Raw genomic sequence first — 12,275 nt, forward strand, 5'->3', positions numbered from 1 at the left:
CCCCCAGCACACCACCTCCACCTGTGAGTCAGCCCATCGGCCACCTGCCTACATTTTAGCCCACATTGTAGCTGAGAGAGACAGGCGTGCAATCAGAACCAGAATTTAACTTCAAGTTCATCGTGAATTATTGGATAGATGTTGGAGCATCCATAGCTTATTGCGTGGGACACTTTTCTCCCCCTTGAAATTTCATTTGGACTGTGTGTGAAAAGGTTCTTGCAAGCGATTTGAATGAGATTGAGGGCTTTAATGAAATGTCAGACTGCTCGGATTGTTTAGTTTGTATCAAAGTAAAAGAACAGTCAAAGGAAAGAATGGTACCTTAGTGGTACCCTGGGCTGCATTTAGCTGGGTTTGGCATATTACTAAGGTTTCTGAGCTGCTGGCTGTTGTCTGAAATAAAACGTACTGAATAAATTCTGTGGGTTAAATGGTAACACGGAAAGAGAACGGAGAAAGACCACTTTCTCCCTTTCCTACTGATCTAGGCAGCTATTTCACCCCACTTCTTTTTATAACTGATTTATTTTTTTTATTACTTCCCATCCCCTATAACTGATAATTTTTAATTTACAGCCCAGTTGTTGCTGATCCCTGGAAGGATACATCTACATTTTTGTTTGAAGGAAATTTGGAGACACAAAATGGAACAGAGCAACAACAAAGAGGTAACTGCTGCCCTCCCTAACCTGCTTGTATGACTCTCAAGAGTTATTCTGGCAACTTTAGGTATATTGCGTTAATAAAATATTACAATTCCGCTTTAAAAACGTTTTTAAAAAATAGGCTACAAGAATGTTGCATGTTTGGCTTGTATTTTATTTCTCTTGGACAGAAGTGCCTTTTGGACTGCATTCCTTTATAACGCTGGTAGTATTTAGGAGCAGGCGTAGCTGTTAAGGCTTAATCATAATTCCTTTTTCCTAACGGGTCCTGTTAAAGAAACGTTCTGGCACCATTATTAGGAATATTGCAGCAAGCGCATTGCAGTTAGGGGAGAGACTGGGCTCAACTCCATATACAACAAAGACTAATGGATTTATAGCCTCTGAGCAGAGTGAGAGGCAGGGGTCAGTGGATGGAAAAGAGAGGAGACATCAAGAGTTTGGGATTCTTGCTAAATGATTTACAGATTTAAGATTCTGGCTGAGGGCAGGCCACGGTGATCAGATATCCAGGATGGGAAATGAAGAACTTAATCAGAGACTGAGTTTGATCACATAATAAGGGTAGAGGATGCTTAGGAATCTTGCTAACACTGGGCTCGACAGGGTCTAGGTCCGGGTCCGGGCCTAGTCAGAAGAGGAGCCTGACTTCAGGTTGGTCAACAAGAGACTGTCAATCATGAACAGTTTCCAGCCTCCTGCCTGCCTGGACTCCAGGCGTTGGAAGTTCACGAAAGATCCCTTGTGGCCAGGAGGCTTATAACTATTTTATCAAATGCATTCATAAGCAATTTTCCATTCAGCTGACTCTGAGCGATAGCATAAAGCCAGGTTCTTAATAAGGGAGGAGACTTAGATGGACTGTGGAGGAAATGCAAGGCCACATAATGGCTGTAGTGAAAACAGAGGTGGTTGACGGGCCATTCGGTTCTGCCAATTAATTGGAGGAAATAAAGCTGCTTTTTTCTTACAGAATCCCCGAAGTCATGTGTGACTTAAAACACTTTTTGTTTGTAAACTTTCAGGGCCACGGTGTGGTGGGTGGTCATTCTGATCTTCCCGTCAAGAAGGCGATTAATTTTTCCCCTCCGCTATACAGACAGCGTTACAGCTTCGTTAACGACCTGGTGAATCAGCACAAACCCAAGAAGGTAGGTCTTGGTTTCCAAACATTTCATTAAAACTCTCTTATAAAATGTTTTGTTAAATGCAGAAGCCTTGGTTAGTAAGTAACCAGAGACTGTTCGGAAATACTCTCACAAGGAGGGAAAGGGTTAGAGAGGGAAAACTAAGCTTGGAGGAGCTGGGTGAGCGAAGTGGAATGAACGAGCGCTTGGTTAACATGTGAGGTTAAACAGGACTTACTTCCCCCACCCCCCAGGCTTATCATGTCTCCAGATTAATTTCCTCTCATGTACTTCTTTTCTGCCAAAGAGATCCTTCCATACGATGTTTTATTATGGTTTCACTTCTGCTGCCCACTCCCTGTAAAGAAGGTCTTGGGTCGTACTTGACTTCTCTGGCTACAAACGTCTTTGAAATGACACTGGTCTCATCTACAGGTGGCAGACTTGGGGTGTGGCAATGCTTCCCTCATACAGATGATTAAATCGCACAGTTGCCTGGAACTGATTGTTGGAGTAGATATCAATAAAGATAAAATAGGATCGCAAAGGTAATGCCTAGTTTCTGGAGGAGGGGTGCATCGATCTAAAACCAGTGGCACTATTACATATGCTTAGAGGAAGGGTCAATTTTATGCAAGATTTACACTATGTTAAATGTTAAAATGCGTTGTACATTATACACCAAGAGAGCCTCAGGCTCTCTGAATAATGACTATGCCCTCATGCTAATTAGCTGTATACGCTGTGAACACCCGTTTCCTACCAATGTAGAAGTAGAGTCTCAATTAAGTAATTATCATCGTCAGCGCATTGCAGACTCAGTTTCAAAGGGCAAGAATCTGATTAGGTTGATGCTGGACGCCATGGTAACGGCAGAGCCCCAGGCAGCCATCTCTAGTTTGAAGCAGAGCAGCTCTCCAATATCCTGTATATATTGGATTTCCACGGATTGTTTCAAAAGGGTGTTTCTTTTAAAGGTCAAGAAGCTGAAAATCACTGATCCAAAGTGAGCCGGGAGACCAAAAATATTAAAAATGGGAGCAATGTCAAATATTCAGTACCTTGTTCTGATTGGCCAGTTACTCCCTCCATGAAAGGAAGTTACTCTCATGTCTGTAGTTGGGATAACTCTAAACAGTTCTGCTCAAATGCGCTGACTTCTACAATCACGCTTTTGCAGGTGTAGATTGTCTCCATTCTCGGGGGAGTATCTAAGCCCCCGGGACCTGAATCTGTCGATCATCTTGTACCACGGCTCTGCTGTGGAGAGAGATTCTCGTTTGCTTGGATTTGACTTAGTCACGTGTATCGAGTTGTAAGTATTAAAGCATTCCTTCTGTATCATTAGAAAAATGTCACTGGATTAGTCTTCGTAAACTTTGTTCCCTAAATGTAATCTGGATTTTTATTTGTAAAGAAAATTGCTTGTCGGTTGGGACTGGCCTGTTACCACCCCGTCTCATCCGGGATGGGCGAAGGGAAGGACGAGGCCGTTTCAGGGTCACTGTTACATCCTCCAAGGGGGGATACATCAACATAGAGACAGACCTTGTTTTGCGAAGTCAGTTAGGGAAATCGTGCAAGTGAAGCTCGATTTGACTCGATCTGTCCCCGCTGACCCTTTCAGAATAGAACATTTGGATTCTGAGGACCTGGCCAGGTTTCCCGAAGTCGTGTTTGGGTACCTGTCTCCGGCCATGGTTGTCATCAGCACGCCCAACTCGGACTTCAACCCCCTGTTCCCGGCAGTGACCTTGAGAGATTCAGATCACAAATTTGAGTGGAACAGGAAGCAGTTTCAGACCTGGTGAGTGCAAAGGTGTCTTGGTTTCTCGGATCCCCCACGGGCATTTAAAATCCTGGGGAGTAAACCTTGATGGATAAGTGACTGACGTGGTTTCCTTCCGCAGAGCACATGAGCCAAGCCAGTGGGAAGTTCATTTTCTCATGTCTCAGGCGGGTGTGGGAAAGGTGTGTGCCCTCCAGGTGTGAGGCGTCAGGAAACAGGACCTAGGGAAGGCGTGGCACTGAGTGGTGCCCTGGCCCAGGGGCATCTCCCAGGGGCTCCACGGGTTCTTGGCACAATTCTAAACCCAAATAGGAGTTGGGGTTATAGCCTTTGTGGTGTCCTTGTCCATTCCTCTGCTCTGTCCCACATTCCTTGTCTTCATGGTCCTGTGGTTCATTCCCTCACAGTCATTGCCTGAATGCCCCCCAGAGAAGCAAGCAGACCCCACGCGGTGGCATAGTGTGATGTGTAAGAACCTGCAGCTCAGCGGTCTCTTGGTTCCTTGCATTGTTCGCGTTCTGTTCTACCGGGAATTGCTGTCTATGGAACAGTAGTTCCGAGTTTAGAAAAAAACGATCTCTCTCCTTGTTTTGATTCCAGGGCCTTAGGGGTGGCAGATTTCTACAATTACTCCGTGGAGTTTACTGGCGTGGGGGAGCCACCGGAAGGAGCTGGGAATGTTGGCTACTGTACCCAGATAGGGGTCTTCCGGAAAATCGGAGCGCCGGCCACGGAATCGTGCGTGGCAGAGCAGTGTGGTCAGCACGTTTATAAGATTGTGAGTGTTCTTTTTTAAATTTATTTTTTATTGATTTCAGAGAGAGGAAGGGAGAGAGAGATAGAAACATCAATGATGAGAGAGAATCACTGATTGGCTGCCTCCTGCACATCCCCCACTGGGGACCAAGCCTGCAACCCAGGCATGTGCCCTGACCGGGAATTGAACCATGACCTCCTGGTTCATAGGTCAATGCTCAATCATTGAGCCACGCCGGCCGTGTAGATTGAGTGTTCTTTGTGGGGCAGCTGTCGGGACAAGAACTGCATGTACCTCGATGGTGAACAGTTCCCTACCAAGAGTCCCCGCAGCAGAGAGGAGTGGTGGCCTGATTCTGGGGGTGACCCTGGGAGAAGCCTACATCCCCACCGCGGTCAGAGCTTTGAGATGGGTGGTCTTTTGAGCTGTTGGGCCAGCGGCCTCCCTTGTGGGTTCTTGGCAGGAAGAGGAAAGCCAGCAGGCATTTCACTGCTGGGCTCAGAAACTGATTTGGAACTGAGCCTCCAAGTGCCTCAGACCCTTTGGTTTTGGAGGTATGGGGAAGAACAAACACATCTCCCTCTTTAATTAGCAACACTTTTCCTTTTTGACCCCATGTGTCAGTATTTACAATTAGTAGGGTTTGACATTTGCACATACTATACAGTTATTCTTTTTTTTTTTCATTCTCGCCCAAGGATATTTTCCCATGGATTTTTTAGGGAGAGGGAAAGACAGAGAGAAACATCGATGCGAGAGAAACACATTGATTGGTTGCCTCCTGCACAAGCCCTGACCAGGGCTCAGGCCAGGGAGGAGCCTGCAACCGAGGTATGTGTCCTTGACTGGAATCGAACCCGGGACCCTTCGGTCCACAGGCTGATGTTCTAACCACTGAGCCAAACCGGCTAGGGCCATAGAGTTAATTCTTCATGTGGTAGGAAGTTACTACTCATGGTCTGGAACATTTTCCTATATCCTTTTTTTTTTTTTTAAGTATATTTTATTGATTTTTTTTTTACAGAGAGGAAGGGAGAGGGATAGAGAGTTAGAAACATCGATGAGAGAGAAACATCGATCAGCCGCCCCCTGCACACCCCCCACTGAGGATGTGCCCGCAACCAAGGTACATGCCCCCGACCGGAATCGAACCCGGGACCCTTCAGTCCACAGGCCATGTGGTAGGAAGTTACTACTCATGGTCTGGAACATTTTCCTATATCCTAAGTGGTTTTTTCCTCCCGGCTTCAGGTTTATTCCGTTTCCTATCCGAGTTTACAGCAAAAGGAAGTCCGCAAACTCGCATTAGCAAATGAGGTGTCTCGGCAAATCCAAAGCATGCGGCAGAGATATGTCTCCAGCCTGAGGATCCTACAGCGCGGCGATGGGGACGGCCACCAGGTCAGCGACACCGGGCTCGTCACCTTCTCTGGACCAGTCTTCACGGAACTCGAGAAACGCAAAATCGAGAAGTCTCCCGAACCGTTCCGCTTTGGGAATAAGCTCTACGTCCCGCTGGAAAGGCTGCTCGCTTATCCCAAGGTGAACCGCCTGTGTGACAGCGTGGACACGATGCGAGCGCTCATCGCTGACACGGTGAGGCTGAGCAGGGACGGGTCCGCCGTGAAGGTCGACCTGCGGGATGCGAGTCCGTGAGCCGCCCGTCCTGAGAGTCGGGGTCTCAGCCAAGGGAGGGCTTGCCGAGGATGCTCTCGTGTAGCCATTATTCAAGTAACTTAGTTTTGAGATTACTTGACAACGTTGTTGTGTGTGTGTGTTTTTTTTTAATAGGCTTGTTTTGTTTGGGAGTGTTTGTAGAGAGTTCCTGATATGCTTGGTTTTTGTTGCTGTTGGCATTAAAGAATGTTAAAGAAAATGGAGCGTTTACAACTTTTTCCCAGGGGGTAAGGGTAGCTTTAAAATCTCTCTAGGATTCGCTACTTCCTTGGCGCTAAATTCTGATGTCTCCTACTTAGCCTAAAACAGTGGTTCTCAACCTTCCTAATGCCACGACCCTTGAATACAGTTCCTCATGTTGTGGTGACCCCCAACCATAAAATTATTTTCGTTGCTACTTCATAACTGTAATTTTGCTCCTGTTATGAATCGTAATGTAAATATCTGATATGCAGGATGTATTTTCATTGTTACAAATTGAACATAATTAAAGCATAGTGATTAATCACAAAAACAATATGTAATTATATATGTGTTTTCCGATGGTCTTAGGCGACCCCTGTGGAAGGGTCTTTCGACCCCCAAAGGGGTCGCGACCCACAGGTTGAGAACCGCTGGCCTAAAACATCATACAACACAGGAGTGCAGGTGACGGGAGGAAAGGGGAGCTTCGTGACGTGAACACTGTCCGTGGGTTTCGAATGCCCTCTTCGGCAGCTTGCTGGCTGGAACAGGGGGAGATAGTCATGGAGGAGAGAGAAGCACCGCTTCATGTAATGGGGCGAAGAGTGGTTTCATGCTACGGCTACCATGCTTTATCTCGGATATGTGCATGCCTTTGGGGACATCCCCAGATAGGGGCACGTCATATTGCTGAGATCCACCAAGCTGGTAGAATGGCGAAGCCCTAAGTGTATACAATGGGAATTTCACCTTGCAAGTCGTCTTCAAAGCTAGTGGCACGCCAGTTATGCACTTACCCTGAAAATGAGCTCAGTGCCCTGCCTAATAGTATACTCTGCCTGCATGGCTACATTCATCTCTCCCCTCTCCACCCCATCTGTCCGCTGGACCCTGGCTCTGATCAGTTCATCGTCTTTCCCAGAAACACTGCATTGCTCCCGATTCCCACACCTCAGCCTGGACTCGGCTTCGTTGGTTTTGCCGAACAGATGGACTTTCCACTGCTGTGTCTCTGTCCAGCCTTGTCCCTCCGTCTCTTCATTTATACTGATCACCCAGACCTTTCCAGTAGGATCCTCATGAAAGTGAATTGACAGAATCTTTCATTAATCCCATACAAAAGGGAGACACTTTTACCCTATTTAAGAAAAGTATGAAAAATGACTTCAAAGTATTTCAAATTACTTAAAATTAGTGCTGAAAAGATTTTCCTTTGGCTGGCTCAGTGGTTGAGCGTCAACCCAGGGTCAACCCATGAACCAGGAGGTCACAGTTTGATTCCTGGTCAGAGTTGCAGGCTTGGGGGGGGGGGGGGGCAGCAGATCAGTGACTCTCATCATTGATGTTTTTGTCTCTCTCTCCCTTCCTCTCTCTCTTTCTCTGAGGTTGATGGAAATGTATTAAAAAAAAAAACTTCCTTTGATCACAACATGGAATATGGGGAAAGAAGGGCAGGCACAGGATCACGTGGGAGAGCTATGCTTAAACTGAATCACTGAAGCTCAATACCAGAAGGTGGCACACTTTCTCACTTAAAGTAAATGCATTCTTTTGCTTTGAGGACTCCTGATACAAGATGCAAAACAACAAAACAAAACAAAACAAAAAAACACCCCAAAACTTAGTCTGCCAATTTCCTATGGAGGCTTGAAGCTTTTGCCACACAGGAAAGCGCTGCTGAAATGATTTAAAGATCTAGTAGTGAAGTCACTTTCTTCAGAGAAATGGTTCAGGAAACAGCTCGACCTGCCTGAGTTGTAACTGCATAGGAATGGGGTCTGAGCTAACTCAGACAGGAAGGTGTGACATTTCCTTAGTGCCTGGGTCATCTGGAGTAGAGATCACCAACTCAGGGAATGTCTAAATTAAGGCCGTTTCTCTTTTGCATCTTGTGTAATGTGGGATGGACTGACTCCACCAGAGATTTCCTATCATGCACATGGAGAGATTTCATTTCCATATACTAGTATGTGCTGCTACCAGGTGTATGATGCACAGAGAGGAAGAGGTAAATTAAGGGGAAAGGGGAGAGGATGGGGAAGGAAGAGAGAAAAGCACTAAACGCTGAGTCATAATAAGAAAGCTGGGCCTGGGAGCTCATCAATGTTTCTCTCTCTCTCCCTCTCCCTTCCTTTGTCTCTAAAATAAATACAAATTTTAAAAAGAAAAAGAAAGACAGTAGGTTCTGAAGGGTGTTTGGATTCAGACGCAGGTCTCTTGTTGCAGGCTCATGGCCGGGGCTGCAGGAGCTGCCTCGGGGTGCGAAGTGTCTTTTGAGGGGAAACCCCCAGGGAAAAGTTATACACTGGTCCTTTCACGTCTGTTTTCTGACCTTGGCAAGTGACAGAATCTTTAACTGAAATGTTAAACTTTAAGATACGATTTTTATTGAACTTGTATAGGATTCACCTTTACATTATTACAAATACTTTACAATAAAAAATTAGTTTTTGTAAAAAAAAAAGGGGGGGGACCATTTCCTGGATTTATAGTTGTGCAGTTAAAACAAAGAAATGTATAAAAATGAAGGTCATTCTCCAAGTAGTAGAACACAATACTAATGGAATCACTTCAATTAACATTTTTGCATAAACACTGACATGACTACTTACACTGTATCAGCTTCCACAAGAACAAACAAATGCACAAAAACGAAGGTAAATCCCCAACATACGGTGTATTTTTTTTAAAAAAATCAAACTGAATGTACCCAAAATGTCTTCCTGTGATGGGATTTGGTCAATGACTATCATCAAGAGATGGACATACACATTTGCAGATGCAGAGCATGTAGCCTGCGTAAATTACGAAACCTGCCAGCTGTGCTGTGCGGAGGAGGAGCTAGAAACCACCTACACAGCCGTTTAAAATACAGTGTAGACAGGGTAGGGCAAAAGTAGGCTTACAATTGTGAGTAATCTAAACAGTTTCTTCTTGTATTATTATTTTTTTACATTTTAAAACCTTTTCTTGAATGGGAGAGTGGGAGGAATTAGAATACCTATTATTTGTTAATTATTGTATTTTCCATATGAACAACTGTAAACCTACTTTTGCCCCACCCTGCATATTATCTTATGAAAAGTCATAAGAATAATAAGGCCTTATTTCCAGAGCAGTCTTAAAACAGGGTTCATATAGGCATATTTCATCCTTTATGTTTTTGGATTTCATATTCTTCAACATCTCAACTCTTACAATTATGCACAGTACCTAAGCCAACATATAAAGAGTGACATGACGCAGTTCTAGCTACAGTACCTGATTATAGTCACACGACGTACCATCTAGGAGAACTGACCAAGTACAGTTTCTGAACCGCCCCCGTTAAAGACCTGCCAAAATAAAATACAACCCCATCACGTGAGCCCAGTCTCTTGGGAGCGTTATTATATGTCCTGGAAGCCTAATCTTCAGAGTAGTTCTTCAGTGAAGCGTTGAACAATACTGTCAGCCTGAGCTTGCAAAGTGGTCATTAGCGTGGAATTCTTAAAGTCTAAAATTATGTCTGAATGTTTTCCAGGTATTGAATCTCATTGCTACCTAAATATGTTTTGACTGGAGGCTAGTAGATACTTAAAAGAATCTTGGTCAAGACTTTGTCAGATTATAAAAACGAATCATGTTGGGTGCTTGTATGTAGAGCCTTCAACGCCACCGCACAGGGTGAGCGGATGGCTCAGGGCCTTCTCTGTCCTTGGCTGCCCTTCACATCCTCTCTGGTCTCCGTCACCAGCACAAGTCACAGGAAGTGGGCTCCTGACCTGCTTCTTCTGTAATTCCCCCAAACAAGGTATTTAAGACTCTTATCAGAAATATGTCACTTTAAAATACCATTCATTTTTTTCTCTAGCACTGGGTTAGGAAATGTTACAGTTGTACAAATTCTCCAAGACTAGGGGACTTGAAATTTGAGTCTAATATTTAGAAGTCAATGTATTAAGATCTACTTTTTCAAATTCGATTTTCTAAACTCAAAACAAAACCAAAAGTAGACTTAATATTGAATAAGCAGATTTACAGGCTTGAAGGAAGAAGAACTTGGAAGTAGGGCAGACACGTAGGCAAACTCTAACATATTTTTCGGGACTGTAATGAAATGTGGTTGTTGCAAAGTGTGCTGATGGGGCACAAAACAGAATAAAATGGACGCAGACTTCACTGACTACAAAGGACATTGCCATCTCTCTTCTTCCGATGTTTCCGTGTATTAAGATGTTTGTTATGTTGACTCAAACAGAAATCAAGATGTTATCCGGTGGCTGCTAAATTTATACAGGCATGATTTTTATGGTCTTCAAAATTCACCTTTTGTTTTTAGAAAAGAATTCTGTGTCATTTTCAAATACCGAGAGCCCGTCTCGCATAAAGGTCTTGGACAAGGGCAGCCAAGGATGAGTAACAGGGCTGGTGTCCGAATTACAGCACCTTCGACATAGCTGGAGGATGTCCTCAGGGAACCTGGCCTACGGTCTAGTTGTTCGCATTTCACAACTGCAAAGCCATTTGCAGAAGTGCCAACCAAAAATATAGCTTAGGAATAATATTTTGAAAATAGAAAAATAGGTTTTTAAAATGTCATAATAAATATCTCTCTAAACAATATCTTCATATCTCTATTGCAAACTTTCTTTGATTCTTTGCTGTAATATACACCAAGGGGATCATTCATTTGTTTAGTCATAGACAAGTCTTTACCACTTGAGGTAACATTTTCCTTGGCTGGACTTAAATCTTCAGGTCATTTTTTTTTCTTCAAAACAAATCTTAGAAAATTTAATGACTCAGAAAAAACCCTATCTGGGTGTCACTGCTTTAAAAATCTCAGAATCTATTTGTAAAAGTAGTTTTGGATTCGTTTGGAATATCCAATCCTTGAAATATTAAAACCACACAAAAGCCCTAACACGAACTATTTAAAGTTTCTCCAACCTCTCAATTAGAATATTAAAATAATATTTTCTTAAAAATACCCCCCCCCCTATTTTGCCAACATGAAAATACATAGACCAAGGAATTCTAACATGTTACTTGGACATGGTTTTGAAAATAAAGAGTGGGAATTTCTGGTTGTATAGAATCTACATTTTTTTCAACTGGATGATTCCAAGAAAATTAAGATGTAGTCCTGGCTGGTTTGGGCCAGTGGATAGAGCATCAGCCCTTGGACTGAAGGGTCCCAGGTTCGATTCCGGTCAAGGGCACGTATCTCAGTTGCAGGCTCAATCCCCTGGTCGGGGTGTGTGCAGGAGGCAGCCAATCGATGTTTCTCTCACATCAATGTTTCTCTGTCTCTCCCCTTCCTTCCACTCTCTCTAAAAATCAATGGAAAAATATCCTAGGGTGCGGATGAGAAAATTAAGGTCTTTCCACACAGAAACTGTCACACAAAACCAGAAAAAACTCTCCAGGTTTATTTGCTGTTAACCTGGATCCAGATCAGATATTCTTATTTTATTTGTTTTTTTTTTTTTTAATTTAAAGGGCTGGAGGAGACCCGCGGGTCTCAAACAACCCTCGCAAGCAGGAGTGGTTGGCAAGTGATTCAAAGGAACTGCTGAGCTACAGTCAGCTCCAGATAGTCTTCCTTTATTTTTTAAAAAGAGGAAGGGAGTGGGGGAGAGAAACATCAATGATGAGAATCATCGATCAGCTGCCTCCTGGGATCGAGCCCGCAACCTGGGCATGTGCCCTAAGGGGCAATTGAACCGTGACCTCCTGGTTCAAAGGTCGACGCTCAACCACTGAGCCATGCCGGTTGGGCCAGCTATTCTTACTTTAAATGCTCTGTTTGATGTATGTTCTAGTCTAATCTTGCCTCAAAACAACCAATTTCTGATACAGTGAGAAAGCACAGTCTCTGGTGGGGGGAGGGCTGAGATAGAAGACCACAGGTCCATGTCAACAGCTGTCCCCTGTCTTGCCCACTCCCTCCTTGGAATCATTTTCAATTTCAAGATGTGGGAACTTACAGAGGAAGGCTGCTCTGTTTCTCATCATATCACAACTTTCCTCCAGATGCTCTAAACTCTGACTCCTGAAACCAACAGCCACTGTTCAGTGCGTAAAACAGC

The 12,275-nt window shown here is 44.1% G+C and overlaps 1 protein-coding gene across 3 annotated transcripts in view; it reads left to right on the forward strand.

Annotated features, from left to right (window-relative positions):
* HENMT1 (HEN methyltransferase 1) overlaps positions 1 to 6,217 on the forward strand; it is a 9,649-nt gene extending 3,432 nt beyond the window's left edge. Inside the window, exons 2-8 of one of the 3 annotated variants that reach the window (XM_023757118.1) lie at positions 580 to 671; positions 1,694 to 1,819; positions 2,231 to 2,343; positions 2,976 to 3,110; positions 3,423 to 3,602; positions 4,185 to 4,362; positions 5,593 to 6,217. In XM_023757118.1, the coding sequence (XP_023612886.1) occupies positions 648 to 671; positions 1,694 to 1,819; positions 2,231 to 2,343; positions 2,976 to 3,110; positions 3,423 to 3,602; positions 4,185 to 4,362; positions 5,593 to 5,997 (1,161 nt within the window). In that variant the 5' untranslated portion in view covers positions 580 to 647 and the 3' untranslated portion in view covers positions 5,998 to 6,217. Of the gene's footprint in view, positions 1 to 71; positions 672 to 1,693; positions 1,820 to 2,230; positions 2,344 to 2,975; positions 3,111 to 3,422; positions 3,603 to 4,184; positions 4,363 to 5,592 lie in introns of those variants that run through there. The other 2 variants (XM_023757119.1, XM_023757120.1) reach the window with 2 other exon arrangements.
* Positions 6,218 to 12,275: the final 6,058 nt, after the last annotated feature.

The sequence above is a fragment of the Myotis lucifugus genome, unplaced genomic scaffold (genome assembly GCF_000147115.1).
Source record: "Myotis lucifugus unplaced genomic scaffold, Myoluc2.0 scaffold_101, whole genome shotgun sequence".
Classification (NCBI taxonomy): Eukaryota; Metazoa; Chordata; class Mammalia; order Chiroptera; family Vespertilionidae; genus Myotis; species Myotis lucifugus.